Source organism: Typopeltis vanoorti, chromosome 7, assembly GCF_054136105.1.
Source record: "Typopeltis vanoorti isolate ZY-2024b chromosome 7, IOZ_Tvanoo_1.0, whole genome shotgun sequence".
Classification (NCBI taxonomy): Eukaryota; Metazoa; Arthropoda; class Arachnida; order Uropygi; family Thelyphonidae; genus Typopeltis; species Typopeltis vanoorti.
The window spans coordinates 96,244,054-96,260,484 of record NC_143555.1 but is presented as its reverse complement, the minus strand read 5'-3'; the positions used below and the strand labels follow the sequence as shown (position 1 = coordinate 96,260,484).

The following is a 16,431-nucleotide window of genomic DNA, read 5'->3' as shown; positions in this document are numbered from 1 at the left end:
AAAACAAACAGACCAGCCCCGTGAACCCACCTAATCTACAGACATAGGATACCATTGGACAAGAAAGGCAATGGAAATCACATCCACATCCCTGTTCTGTAATAATCCCTAGTAGAGATTAATAGGTTGGGGGAAGTTGAAGTCTTTCCCTAACAAAGATTTATTTCATCACAAAAGATGAAAAAAAAATCTTCTCAGTAATATACCGGGAATTAGATCTATTTATTGAAGTGGGTATTGATATATACTAACAGGATTGTTTCATGTTTTTTTTATAGCTTATTACATCCGATAGTATTATTTCTGGCCGGTCATGATTCTCCACGTGGAAATATTGCAATTATGGTTCTACGAGTTCCAATTTAAATAAAGCATTTTGAGTTCTATAAATATCTTATTTGCGTGTTATTGCTTCAGGAATTACAAGACCCAAGAAAATGTAACAACTGTATCTTCTTTAATATAACATTTATGGGCTCGGACGACTTTTGTTCCTCACAACTAATGAGTGACGCATCAAACAGCATTCATTTTACGGTGTTTGCTCATTCTAACAAGCTGCAATAAGAACACACGTCCATTGTTAGAGTCAACACCGTTTATTGCCTGCTACCAGCACTGCTAAAAGAAGATGAAAATAACAAATGAAAGAATGGTGTGTGTGTGTGTGTGTTACGTTAGTTAAGGGATCTGTGGAGCGAGTAAATAAGCCACTCTTTTTACAAACACGTTCTTATTTTCCGAGAGAATTAAAGGACGGCAAAATGCATGAGAACCGACTTTTTTAAATTATTCTTTGTTTTTTTTTGGTATGTGTGTTTGTGCGCGTGCGTGCCATGTAGACACAAACACATCTAAAGCAAGCAAGAGGATATCAAGCTGCACGTATTATTATCATGGCTTGTTCAGTGGCCCATATTAGCTGATTTCCCGATGTAGTTCGGTATCTACATTCCGATATTAATTAACTCTATAACAGCCACATATTGATCCCTTCAGGTCAACCAGACATAAGTCGTTCAATTAGAGTATGTGAAGTACGGAGATGCAAACCATGTGAATATAATCCCGCGGCAAAGTGCTACGATACAATGCATGGCCAATAAGGTCACACTATTAATCCCTGTAGGATATATATATATATATATGAAACACGATACAAATACAAATTTCCGATAGTTGATTCGAAACTATCACTAATTTATTTGTAGAAAAATTATGCATTAAAAGAAAAGGTGTCAAATAAATAAAAGTTTTTTTTAAGTATTTTGTAATTCATTACTTTAATTAAGTAATCTATCAACAATGTTTTATTTGTTACAAGTTTTTTTTATCCTTTTACTTGTCTTCAAGTTGGTTACTTTAGAATAAATACGTTTCTATTCCGCGCCTTGTTCTCCAATGCATCCGACCATTGTTTAGTGATTTATGGGTTTCTCCAGATTACGGGTCATTTATTTCTTGGCCGAAATAAAGTTATCGCTTGAAAGGAATAAGAAATTGCATGTTTAAACTATTCCTTGGATTTAGCGGGTTTTGCAACAATCGGGTTGTGTTTATAGCGGTTAAAACAATTCCACATAATACTTTTTGTTTATTTAATGCTTTTTATACAATCGTTAGCTTATCGGAGTTGTTAAACTATGCCAAATGTTTTTTTTTTTTTTAGATAGATAAAATAGCAGCAGAGGAATGTAGCTGTAGTAATATAGTTCCTGTGTCGTGTTGTATCAGTATTTCCCCAGAAATCGTAATCCATAACCATTCAAAGAGGTATAAATAATTTATCTTTGTCGAATTAAACCTTGTTATCCATTTTCTTTTAGTGAAATCATTATAAATAAATAAAGCCAAAGAAAGCTACAATTGAATGACATTTCAAAAAATGGCTCTGCATTAAAAAAAAAAAAAAAAAGAAATCCATTTCATTTTTTATCGCAAGTCATTCTTAACAGATTTTGTAATCTAACAAACTCATTAAAAAAAAAAAAGCAAACAATGAAAGCAACAATGGAAGAATATTCCATTCAACTTCTAACAATCAAATTTCGTCTGCTAGAATTCGTTACAATAACAATTATAAGAGACATACGATATTACTGGTAACACTAGCGGAAAACGACGTCAATCATCGAGATAATTTGTTCAGTTTGAAATCATCGACTTCAAAATCTGAACAAATGAGTTCTAAGTCGCGTTTGATATAGCTTTCCAACTGCCTCTATTAAGTGAACCGAAATGAGCAAAGACAAGACATTTGCCAAACCTTCATCATGTTAAATCTGTGGCCTGATAAAGTTACAAGTTTGAAATTGGGTTGTCACAACTGAAAAATATCTTCGTAGCCGAAAAAACTGTCGGGGATTTTCGAGTCGAGAATGGATCAATATCCGGTTACCAGTGTGTTTCAATGCTGCATAAAGACGCGGGCTTTTGCCCAGCTAATGGCACGTGTTCTCTGGAAAATGCTTCTTGATTAACTTTATTGTTGCAATTGTCTCGGCGAACGTTGATCTGCCTTTCAGAAGAGGTCGTAATCATGATTAGATTTTTCCCTTCAATCGCCACAAGAATTTGTCTCAAAGAAAAGAGGGAGCGTGCCCGTGTTACGGAACGAACTGGTATAAGGCCGGACACGTTTTGTCATTTCTCGCTAAAGTTTTTGCGACGAGGGCACTCCCGGATGTCATTTATGCCGACGGAATACAACCCGCAGATCATGCATGCAAATAAGCTTTCTTCGTAATGTCGGTCCCAACTCTAGAGCCTATTCCGCAGTTCGGGCGACGGTATACGGAGCCGGGATTGGAAGCGACCACATAAACATCCCCCTCCCCCTCCCCCCATTGCCAGCTACAATATGAATGTGCAGTTAATACACACGACGCAATCGTCTCCTGTTTTAAGGGGGGGGGGATGAGGTGTGGGGGTGGAGAGGATTTCGGTTTCAACTAGCAAACGTAATCTCGAAGAGATTGCCAGTTGGAATAAATGTAATTTATGGGCTTTTGAAGACGCGCCCGCGTTTGTAAGAGGCTCGTGCAACTGATGTATGGCTCTTTGCACATAATTCACATTTGTTTCCTCGCTGTCGACGAACCCTGCGCTGACGGCGTCGTCACTAAACAGAGGTAACCAGATATTCAGAAGCAATCCTTTTAAAATAGCGTCAGATATAATTCACACTTTCTGTCCGTCCATCCATTAGTAGATAGATAGATGGGCGAACCGATAGAGCGATAACAAGGACTGAGACGTTCCTAAGACGAAAACGCAGAAGGAGAATGCGTGGATAAAGGAGTCGAACGCATTTTCATGGCTTTCGTTTTTTTTTTTTTTTTATGTTGTTCTGTTTATTGGTTACTATCGTCTTTTCTAGAGGATTCTTCTTTGCTCAATCGATTTCGAGACTGCCTTTTGGTTGGAAAAACCTGGGTTCGAAACCCGTCTAGGAAGCGAACAACATTTATAAGGACTAAGGACTTTTCATCCGAAGGTGAGTTAGCTGTTATTCATACCGCTAATTGGTCAGAAGAACACACGCACCGAAGTCCAAAATCAAGAAACATCAACTTCGCCTTCTCTTTCCTTCCATATCATCATCCTACAAACGAACTTTAGAATTTGAAACAGTTCATCTCCATTCACGTTATTTGGCCGAATGGTTTTTTACAAATAAGTAGTGACCGGACTTTCCTAAACATGATTCCTAGTATATGTGATTAATTCTATCTCCATAGCCTGATTATGTCTGACAGTGTCTGTTTTCCGACCAGCTTAATCTGAAAAGCTGCGTTTTCAGGAGTAGAAAAAAAAAAAAAAAAAACTGAATAAGCATATCTAACTTATCTTTACTTGAAAATCCTCATAACAGCAGCGAATTGAAAGTTATTAGCTTTATTATCTCGTAAAAATTATCTCATAAATGAGATAATTTTTACGAGATAACGCGAGCCAAATATTGAGAATGGAGGTTGGTTGCCACGATTGCTTTACTGTTGTTATTGTTGTTCTTTGGAATTAGCCAAATCGCCCAAGCAGTTAAGACTATGCGATCAGTTTATTGTATTTTAACTGCTTATATTCTTCGGATCAGTTTGTCTGTTTTGATGGTTGAAAAACCTGAGATTTCAAGAGAGAAAAAACCCTCTGCTACCATTTGAGACTGTCAAACTCACTTTTAGTTGAAAAGTCCTTCGTGCTATTCAAACTTGGATCTTTTCACCATTGCCATTACCGACTGAGCTACAGAGGCTCGCTACTTTATTAATATAGCGGCGTGGTATTATTGTTGTTCCTTCTGTTATTGAGTTTATGAAAGTTCAGAAGAAAATTCACGTTCTTTAAGGCGGTAAGAAGGTCGAAAAATATATGACTAAGGTCTGTGGAATGATGCAGTTCTTATTTGAAAAGGAAGAGGATGAAGAGGAAAATGGAGATCTTCCTCTTCCTCGATGACGACGTTATTTAAAATATTGGTTACTAGCGAATGGTTAGTTAAGTATGTGAAGAGATCGTAGTCTATTGAAGTAAGATTAGGCGAATAGGACGCATGTCTTGTTACATCGGAAGACAAGGCACCATCTCACAAGTCAGTAATGACGATGGCTGTTTGCGTATGATTGTGGCTTTAAAGAGGAGCCATTTTCCTGATGAAACAAGAGCCTTTTGAAGCCCCAGTAGTAGACCTCTGGATACTAAAAATGACAGAGTCACGCGTTAATCTGGTGTTATTTAATCAGCGATTTTGTCCACTATTCTCTGCTTTCTAGCAGGCCAGAGCAAAGGTCATCTAGCGTGTCTTCGGCCTTTTCCTGCTCACTTTTTTTCAGTGTTGTCTCACTATCAGCATCTCCTAGGAGGTTTACGACTTTGAAAAGTGATTTCTAAGACATCCATAATAAACCTTTTCAGTTTATTAGAAGCAAATGTATTTCATTCAAAGTACAAATATGATTTATAATAACCCACCATAAACCTTTATCTTAAAGGTGCATGGTCGGTTACCTTTAAGATAAAGGTAACCTTTATCTTAAAGGTAAAAACCTTTTAAGATAAAGGTTTACCTTTAAGATAAATATGTATGGTGGGTTAGTGAGAGAGTGAGTGAGAAAGTGAGAGAAAAAGAGAGAGAGAGAGAGAAAGAGATACACACACACTTTCTCTTTCTCTCTCTCTCTCTCTCTCTCTCTCTCTCCGTGTTGCAACTTTTGTCTTTTGTTGGACATACGTAATAAACCTAAATCTAACTTATTCTGCTGTCTCTCTCTCTCTCTCTCTATCTATCTATCTGTCTATCTCTCTCTCTCTCTCTCTCTCTCTCTCTCTCTCTCTCTGTGCTTCAGGCTATTTAAATACTTTAAATACCGATTATTACTACACTAAATGGTCCCTATCAGTCTCCCATTGACATCTTCAACTATTGCAATTACTGGCCGAGATAAACATGTATTGTCTCATTACTATGACAACCGAAATTTCTTCGTGTTGTGCATGCCAACGAACTCTATTTTGTCCGGATGACTAAGATATCAGAGACTTTCTTATAATCTGAAGAATCATCAGAATGCGCATAATCAGGTTATGTAAATAAGGAAATACTCGAACGGGTGTATATCGAGCCAAATGAAAAATGTGAAAGGGAACAACTTAATGCACGTGAGTTGAACAATGTCTGGGAATGTTTCCGTCTGTTGGTGGCAAGAACGTAATGAGAGGACTCGGATATTCAATCTGTTTTCTCAGTTTTCCTTCATTTCCATATAAATCTGTCGTTAGAGGCCTCAATCTCCTTCTTGGATGGTTGCGATACAAGTTTCCGTCTAAGGCGTGTAATGGTGACCGTCAACGACCCCAATCACCAGCTATGAATAGATGTTCATATGTTCGGCTCTCACACAAAAACAACCGAGGTAAGGGATGCCGGGAAAAAAAAATAAAATAAATAAACAGCTACTGCTTTGGTTGCTATGAAACTTCGACTGAAGCAGTGGGAATATTTTAGTCTAACCACAGGTTCAGACATACTACGAAGTTTTAGTCTACTTTTTTCTTTTTTTTTTTTTTCTCAGAAATCGATCGGTAGGCAGCCAATTCCCACTTTTTGCCATCGTGGCAGTTAAGTATATTTCTAAGGCGCGCTACACGGACACAAATATTCTAATCCTATTTATTTATATGACGTTTTTGGTATCTAGCGTAAGTTGCTTCTAGGCTACAAAGAGCTTCTCCTTGATGATGAAGACGGTGAAACCTTAAAATTCGACTTCATTCGACACCTCATGTTATCTTATTCTAGACTAGGGGTCGGAAAGTGGTCGATATCGATCCCTGGGAGTCGATGTGGCTATCCAAGGGGTCGATAAATTTCTAGGTGTCAAAAGGGGGTCAATAAACACCAATATTATTGATAACATTTATTCATTTAACATGATGGGATCGATGAGGGATCAAGGATTCCATGAAGGGGTCAATGATCTAAAAAGTTTGCCGACCCCTGTTCTAGACACATGATCACGTGACAATGAAGTAAGTTTAGAAAACGTAACGACTGAATCGAAATTTCTCACATACTACTACCAGCCAAAAAACTTTTTTTTTTTTTTTTGTATCTTCTCGATATGCCTCAACACAGGGGGGGGGGGGGAGTAGAGATATGCACACCTATTGATATATACATGATAATTATGGCCTCTTATCAAAATAGAATGGTCCAGCAATGCGACTGAGATCTCTATGCAAACGAAGACTTTGTGTGAAATATTCCGTTGTCTATAATTTTTGCAACGGAGTATACATAACTTTAATTATTCGAAGTCTCACCGTAATAAAGAGTAGAATGAGCCCAAACAGATTTTTGTCCATCGTCGGTAGATAAAGGAAGTCAAAATCGCCTGCAGGACTCATCTATTCATTAAGACGTAGGCGGCATTTAAAAGCTAAAACGCAAAGACGTTTTTTTAAACAGTGAGTGCCACCGCAAAGTTGAAAAGAAACGCCTTTAAGATTTCCAGATATCATTTCTATATGTTGACGTCAAGAAGGGGAATGTTTTTGCTCATGTTTCCTTTGCGAGTAAAGAGTGGGTTTCGACTATCCACACACACACACACACACATGAAAGCAAAGCGATGAAAGGCGAAGAGTGAGTGCTTGTATGGCAACTACGTTTTGCTCGTAAAGTATCTTTTCGCGTTCTTTGTTGCGGAAGGGTTATTTGCATAATGAGACTAGAATCACCTGGAGAGATGCAAACGCAACTGGTGGACACTCGACGCACGTTATCTTCTACAAATGTCCTGAGTTTCAAGCTGGTCGGAATAGTCTTTGCAGTGGCGTGTAGTAATTAACTCATTCCAACCAGTTTGTCTACGTACGTTCTTTCGTGCCGTAGGCTATTGATTGCTTTCCCTGTCCTCCCCCCATCTCAAATCGAGATACTCAGTTGGACATACTTTCGAAATGTTTGACCTCGAATGCACACTTTGTTATCATATAATAAGAGTTAATGAAGCCCCTTTCTCTGAAAAAATTAGCCTACTGATCGCCGAAATATTACGTTTTACTTTCTTTCTTTCTTTTTTTTTTTTTCAATGTTTCCACTCATTCACATACCTGACTTTAAACAAACATTACTGTCCATACTATTGAAATAGTCGACTAACCAAATTACATTCCTTGTTATACTGACTAAGCAGGCCTGGATGGTCGACTGGTTAGCGTATCCATTATCCAGCTATGGACTGCGGATCCGAATCCAGCTATGGGCATGTATGTTTGTGATGTCCTTCCTTATTCACACACATACGCATTCATACAGGCAAAATATACTATCTACCAATAATTGTTCGGACATTCCTGTTATATGAAGTTATGGAACGTTCCAGGTTGATTAAAAACATTTCATCATAGCAGTTGAATACAGGTTGGTATGGCAACACGACGCGAAATCAGTGACTTCGAGAAGGGTGTCATCGTGGGCTGGCACAAGTGACTTAGAGGGGGTGTCATCGTGGGCTGGGCTGGCACATTGGTGACATGTCCAAATGTGCCGTTGCTGCTCAACTGCAGCATCCAAAATCAATTGTTGGCGATGTGATCAACAACTGGAGACGTTCTGGCATCACCAGTGCAGGAAAACACCCAGGGTGGCCGCCGAAAATGACTGACAGGGACAGGAGGGTGTTAAAACGGGTGGCACGCAAAAACCAGCTACAATCGGCACAGACCATCCGCGAGGACTTCCAGAGCGCCTGTAAGAGCACCATGGAGAGCACTAATACTGTACGAAGAGAACTCCATTTACTGGATTTCAACGGAAGAGCAGCACACAAGCCGAACATCACAACAACGAACAAGGCGGCTCATCTGGTCTGGTGCAAAGAGCGTGTGAACTGGACAATTGACCAGTGGAAAACTGTCTGGAGCGATGAATCAAGGTTCACCTGTTTCCAGTCTGATAGCAGGGGGTGTGGATGTGGAGGCAGTCCTAGTGCACGCTTGTTACCACAGTGCGTTGTATCCACAATAAAGTTTGCTGGTGGAGGAGTAATGGTGTGGGGGGTACATTCAGGTGGGTTGGAGTGGGACCACTGGTCGTCGTCCGTGGTTCCATGAAGGCAACTCAGTACTGCTGCCTACACTGTGGAGTTTTTATGGAATGGACCTGTGTTACTATCAAGACGATAATGTCCCATGCCACAAAACTGCAGCTGTTATGGAGAGATGGATGTTAAACGACTGCCCTGCTTGTGCAGAGTCTTGACCTCAACCCCCATCGAACACCTGTGAGACGAATTGCAGCAGCGGTTGTGGGTCCAGAGCAGCATGTCCTCGATCTGTCGCAGAACAGTACTGCTTTGATGAAAGAATGGAGACAAATTTCACTCGATGTCCGTACATTGTCGGAAAGCCTTCCTCAAAAGGTGAGGGAGGTGATCATAGCCAAAGACGGACATACCAGATATTAAGGTTCGCCTGCTAGTACTAATCAATTATAAATTGCTAAAGTGTCCGGACAATTATTGCAGATAACGTATACGCTCTCCCAAGATGGACTGGATCACCATGGGAGAAATAACAGACCCAACCTTCCACCCATTAGGGTGCGGGGGTTTCCCTCAGCGATGAGAGAGAGAGAGATAATAGGCTTACATTATGCTGAGTAATGTGAATTGTCATTATAATTATATTGTTGAAACTTCTCCTATCCAACAGTATAGTTGAAACTTGTCATTGTTGTGATGAATACTGTTGAGCTGTCATGTTCATTATTATTTTAATAAAGTGCTTGACTTGCCATATACGTCATAACAATGAAAACAGCACAATCATATAATAATAATAATTAAGAACATCGACGAAACCGAGTGAGCTTTTAAACTGATTGCTAATTTGAGAATTCACTGTCACCATCTGAAGTCATACAAAATGAAAAGCAACACATGTGCATGTATAGACGGAGAGTGAATTGAACACCAAAGAAATAATTAAAATGAATTTTATCATTTAGATGGTTTAAATGATGGTCTTTGGCCATAAACACAATAAAAATAATGGAATTCGTTTGAAAATTAGGCAATGGATTTGATCCTCAGACATTTTAACCAGTCAAATGAGCAAATATAAACTAATAGATTTAATTAATTACTTTTTCTTTTACTATCTTTCATTATTCCTTCATCCATCTATCTTCATTTCTAAGTGAAGGAGAAAAAAATCTGTATGTTCGAAAGACTGAAAGAGAGAATGAAGGAAAAACTGAGAAAAAAGCATCACGAAAAGGATGAAATCGAGTGGAAATTAATGCCATTGCAATGAAATAATCCCAAAAAGAAACTTCGCTTTGGAAAGTACAGAAAGAGTGTTAAAAGTGAAAAGAACCTTCTCTACTCATGCAGAAAACTCCATTTCACACAAAGCACCTTCATCTGTATCAACACCTTTTGCACGTTGTCCGTCGTAATACTGAGCTGCTTATCTCTGCCATTCACTTACTTTTATTTTGTTCCTTACAACAAACGTCTGTTTGTGTGATCTGATTAAGAAACGTAGCCAGTAAATCGTTATTAATATTGACCTCATTTCCTTTGGGAGCTCAATAAAGAACACAAGAATTTGTAGAAGGGTAAAGATGAAAGAGTGACGTCATACGCATTTGTAAATGATCGTTAATTCTAAAGAAACAAAATGGGATAGTAAAAAAAAAAAATCCCATCTTATAAATGAAAAGAGAAAACTTCCACTAAATCCTGTTCCGACGAATAATAAAAAAAAAAAAAACTACAATAATGTACTTTACATGGAAATACGTACCTCAACAAAGCTGCTGGTCTGTTTATACTAAACATGGACATCCATCCTAATGTTTTTTTTTCTTTCTTTTTTGTTATTCTGACAAAATATTTCGCATCACCCAGATATTCTAGAAGTAGCAAGTGTACACAGCGGAGCGAAAGTTTCAACAAGGACCGTCGGCGATTTTTATCTTCTTTTCCCCACCTTAAACTCCCACCGCAGCTTCGTTCTCCGGAAAGATATTAAACCTTACGTCATGACCTCCACGACTAGGGTTTTTCGTATTGCTTTAGAAACTTATTGCTCTCTGCCGACCGAACGTTCAGCATATATTGGTGGGAAGGCAAAGGCAAGACTGATATTGGAATTGGCTACCACTTCCTACAGTGGACAATAGCGTGGCGTTGGTAAACCTGGTGGCAAAAGGTACAGTAAATGCACGTTCTATAAACTGGCATGTTTCGCTTAGCGTTTGTGTGTTTTTATATTGACCGTTTGTATGACACTACGCCTTATTTTAGGCGATGTTCCTGCTCTAGAATTTCTTTTATCCACACCACACATGACTACCTTGGGAGATTTTATACTTAAAGAAACACGTCTTTTCGGAAGTCAGAAGCTGTAATTGGAAAACAGAACTGTAAAAAAAAAAGTTTGACTGAATACGGTAATATAAAAGGTAGAACTTACAGACACATAAACAGTAAATATTTGTTTGGGTTCCGAGCCAAAGGAAAGAATTTGTTTTATGTGCCAATTTCCATGACAAATGTGATGAATCCAACAGAAGATACGTATAATAAGGACTTCTTTAGATCCAATTACCTTTTATAGAATTCCTAATGACATAATGCAAGGCGTATCCAGTAGGTTTACGAGGTTCAGATGTCGAAATAGCTAAGAAGTTGAAATCACTAAATCCAAAGAAAATATTAAATTAATATTTTTGTTACTAATTCGATAACATGTCTGCGGCTAGATCATGAGGCCTTACCAGTATAAAAGATGACTTCAAGATTCACCTTTAGTGCAATTATAATATTAGCGAAAAACTACATTGTACTGAGTGTAAAGTTTGCTTGCATTAAGTGTTCACATGACCACTTCAAATCTTCATGATGGTAATAACACAGTGTTAATTAACTTTCGATAATTAGGGCAAGTTAAAAATGATCGAAAATAGATATTAAACCCTATTATGAGCTTTAAATAGATATTCCAGTTAACTCTAAGCCTTAAGCAGATATAAATTCTAATCATGAACCATAAATCTGTTTTAAGGATAACTCAAAGTATTGTCTGTCCGAAATCAGTTTTAAGGATAATGCAGAGATATCAAATCCTATTCAGAGCCATAAATACAATAAAGACTAGTTAGATGTTAAGGCTAACTCTGATCCTTAAATAGTGTTCTGGCTAATTCTAAGCCTTAAACAGATTTAAATTCTAATCCTGAGCCTGAAATCTATTTTAAGGATAACTCAGAGTCCTGTCTGCCCAAATTCAATGCTAAGGATAACGCAGAGACATTAAACCCTATTCAGAGCCTTAAATGCATATAAGGACTAATTCAAAGTCTTAAATAATATAAAGACTAATTAGTAATCTTAAATAGATGTTGCGTCTAACTGTAAGCCTTAAAACAGATGTAAAGGCTAACCCTGATCTTTAACTCTATTTTAAGGATAATCAGCTAATTGATTGATTCCCTTCCGAAAAGACGGGTTGAGTACTTCATGAGTCCATTTTCTTCATTCTTCTTTTAATAAAGTCTTTCTTGAAAGATCTTGAAGGCTGTTGATCTTAGCAGCTTTCTTAATATTGGTGATCCAATTTATTCTTGGTGTGCACTTTGTCATTCTGGTCATTTTCCTTCCCTGTAGAGCAATGTAAGGTAATCTCTGTTGATTCATTCTATTTACGTGCCCATACCATTTCAATCTCTTTTTATTTAGTTTGTTTAATATTAGTTCTTTGTAATTTAGTTCATCCCTCACTATTTGATTCAAAGTCATCAATAATATAAAGGCTAATTCAAAGTCCAAAATAGTGTAAAGGCTAATTTAGTCCTAATAACATAAAGGATAACGCAGTCTTAAATAGATGCTGAGGCTAACTCTGATCCTTAAATAGATGTTGTGTCTAATTAGCCTTAAACAGATGTAAACCTAACCCTGAGCCTTAAATGTATTTTAAGGATAACTCAGAGCACTCTCTCTGCCCTAAGTCAATTTTAAAACTTTCTCGTAGGTCTGGCTTAGATCTGTTTTAAGATCAACTCGTGTCCCTGCCTTAAATCCAATTTTTGGCTAATTAGGAGAACTAATTTAAACCAAAACAGTGAACTTCCAAGTTCTTGTGTTTATAATTAGAGAAAGAGGAAATCAGTAAGATATACTAAACTTTGTAATAGTAATAGTAGCATAAAATGTTCGATAATATTCGTCTGTACAGTAAAGTATAAGCTTTACTATACAATGCATAGGTATGGTGAAATCTCGTATTTATACTTAAAACATTTAGAAAAACTAACAATGAAAACTTACCCTGTGATCGCTGATCGAAAGCGGCCGTAAGTAAGGGTCAAACAACAATAATTTCGGTTCAACATCAACCGGGGACTGACGGCGACCTTTAGTGCAAAGGCTCCATTCTGGATTTAAAAGGCCCCAAAAGTCAGGACCTATAGAACGAAAGTGTAAGAACATGTAACGCTATCAAAGCACATAAAAAAGTATATTAATGGCATTATTCACAACAGAGAGTCAAAACCTTTGCACTAAAAGAGCAAAACATTTTTTGATTTTTATTTTCTCTTGTGTAAAACTTTCTCCAGACGGACAAAGAACAAACGATCAAGCAATCGATTGAAAAAAAAAAAAACAATAATATTCGTTCAAAAAAAAGTATGAATCCAAAATTAATTAGAACCATTGGAATTAAATTTGAAATATACACACACATACTCACGTGCACTGTTTTGGCCAACGAGGAAAGATTTTGATTAAAAAAAAAAAAAAGAAGCCTAATGACTTCTTCGCATTGATTGTAATAACGTGATAAAGAGGAAATAAAATTGGATAATTATTCTTGTTCCATGCTTTGTGCCAATTCGATAAAAATCTTAGAATCGGGACTAAAATAATAGGGAAAGAATCGTTGTTAATAGAATTATTGGGATCAAGAGGTCATCTGTTAGTTTCATTAAAGCTCAGAGAGTCGATACTAGACGTAAAATGGCTTCCTACAAACTGCAGTTCGCTCTATTGATAAGTTTTTTTTTTATCCCAAGTAATGAGTGACTCGCATTGATTGTAATAACTGAAGTTCTCAATAGAACTTCGGTTATTTTGCAATGGAATTTAATGAAACGAGGAGAAAAAATATCATTCAATTTTTCGATCAGTACGAGACTTCCCACGTGCGCCAATCTGCCACTGTTCAAACTAAATTTTTACATTCTGTAGAGCAGTATTAGAAGATATCGTTTTAAAAATACCGATATATTTATTATAAATTACTTGGCTGCAGATAGATTGGACGAAAAAGTTGTTGTCACGGAAGCCTCAACCTGCTTGAGGATGAAGAAGATGATGATGATTTAATATAAAATATTATGCAGTATAATCTTGACATGAAACATTTCTGTCATTCTGTTAGGTAATTAGTGAGTTTAATATTGAAGTGGCAAGGAGTTTCTTCAGAAACTCTGGTTTTTAACTATCCCCACTAAAAAAAAAAGGCAAACTACTGGAGAATCCAGGCAATTGATATCTGTATTGATAATTTTGCCTCATAATGTACAAAAACAAGACCATTAGAGTCATAAGCAACACATGGTCTTGTTTTTGTACATTATGAGGCAAAATTTCTATTGTTTTATTGACCATGCTCTTCGGATATTCTATTGTTTTTTACTATGTTTTTGGGTGTTCTATTATTCTAGTTCTGATGCTTTTCGAAAGTGCTATTGTTGTGTTTATTATAATTTCTGAATATTCCGTTGTTGTGTTTATCATGCTTTGGTTCAATTGTTGTGTTTATCAATGCTTTGGTTCTATTGTTGTGTTTATCAATGCGTTCGTTCTATTATTGATTTTATCATGCTTTGTTTCTATTGTTGAGTTTATTGTTGTGTGTATCATGCTTTGGCTCTATTGTTGATTTTATCATGCTTTGGTTTTATTGTTGTGTTTATCACGCTTTTCCAAATGTCCTATTGTTCAGTCAATGCTTTTCGAATGCCCTATTGTTCAGTCAATGCTTTTCGAATGTCCTATTGTTGTCTTTATTTAATTTTGAATGCGCTATTATTTTTTCTATGAGACTTTTCTGTTATTGTTGCATTTAAATTTTGCATTGTTGTTTACCATACTCTTAAATGTTACGTTGTGTTTACATGCGTTCCGAATGTTCTATTTGTTTACTATGCTTTTCGAATGTTTTGCTGTTCTGTATCATACTCTTTGAATACAACTACGTTTTTGTGTTTATCATGCTTTTATTTGATTGTTGTGTTTACCACACTTTTTCGAATGATCTATTGCTTTATGTACTCTGCTTTTCGGAGATTCTGTTGCCTTTGAATTCAGTGCGTTTAAATGATCACTTATTTCACCCGTAACCGAGAAAATAAATATAAACAAAAATTTATAATTTAAGGGAAAATTAAAATAGACTTAGGCAGAAAAGCCATCGAGGATATCCATCAAGGATAATGTTTTTTTTTTTTTTTTGTGTGTGTGTGTGTGTGTGTGTGTGTGTGTGTGTGTGTGTGTGTGTGTGTGTGTGTGTGTGTGTGCGTGTGTGTGTGTGTGTACATTTTGTTATTAAATAAGTGAATTACCAAATATAACTTCCATTTGAACTTATCACAGAAACGCCATCAATTATAACAACCCATCCAACAACACAGCTGTGTCTCCGAAGCCACCGGAGGCCCTACGGAAAAATACACGTCGTCTACTATAAATACACACACAGACAAACAATCTCTATTCCATTCCTTATTTTTTCCCAAAGTGTCGTAACAGTAAGTGAAACTTTTAGTTTTAATGTTTTCTTTACTTCCAGCGGATTTTCTCGCTTCCAAAATCTCGTATGTATGGTAATAGGTTTCTAAGAATCTGTAAGGAAGTGAACTAAAAAAAAAAAATCTTAACTTTGTAATTTTCATGGAACAGAGAAATATTGTTTACTTTGCTGCGATCAATATACTCTTACCCTTTTTGTGGGAAGTTTAATGTTTTATTGCATATAAATGTATTTAAAGGTGACCATGGATTCTTTCATATTCTTCTAGATGGTCCTTGAGTTCGAACCAAAGCGGAAAATGAGATATTTAGGAAGTTAAATTCCTTCAAAGGTAACCGCATTATTATTTGATCAAGTCACTTTGGCGTATTGTAATAAATGTTGCTTTGGTAGCAGTTCTTTACAAACTTTTCGGGTTTTGTAGAAAGTCAAGCACATATATATATATATATATATATATATATATATATATCAGACGAAATCTCTCAGGCTATGTGATATGCATAGTTCAAAGTATATTTGAGACATTACATACAAATCTTCTATCACAAACATATTCAGTTATATGAAATAGACATTAGTTGAATATCACTCAACAATACATACAAGCCATTGTTTCAGTGAACAAACGAACTCAGGAATGTCAATAATCAGTTATAGGAAATAGACATTAAATTGAATATCACTTATAACAATACACTCAAACTATTGTTTCAGACTTAACAAACGAACTCAGGAATGCCAATAATGAAGTTGTATCTTTACAGTAAAATGCCAAACGAATCTATTGAAATACTTCGAGAACAATGCCGATAAAACACATTCCAAACAATACACCTTAGATATCTAGGCTACCGCTTAATTATTACGCGTTACAATCCATTTGTTGCTAGTTTTGTCACTTTTTTTACAGACTTTTTTCCGAGCTGTGTTTGACTGCTAATAGATTTATTGCTACTAATGATGTCAAAAATGCTCTTTCAAGAGAAAAATTCATTTTCTCCAAGAACAAAGCGAGGGAGTATCTTAAAGAGAAAGCCACTTTAATTATTCTCCAGGGAGAATAGGTGACATTTGCTCTAGTCATGCTAAATCAAGGGT

The 16,431-nt window shown here is 36.6% G+C and overlaps 1 protein-coding gene across 1 annotated transcript in view; it reads right to left on the bottom strand.

Moving 5' to 3' along the window:
- LOC150104884 (carbonic anhydrase-related protein 10-like) overlaps positions 1–16,431 on the bottom strand; it is a 155,771-nt gene that overhangs the window by 65,776 nt on the left and 73,564 nt on the right. Inside the window, exon 3 of the mRNA XM_090396038.1 lies at positions 12,843–12,979. Coding sequence (XP_090252164.1) covers positions 12,843–12,979 — 137 coding nt within the window. The remainder of the gene's footprint in view (positions 1–12,842; positions 12,980–16,431) is intronic.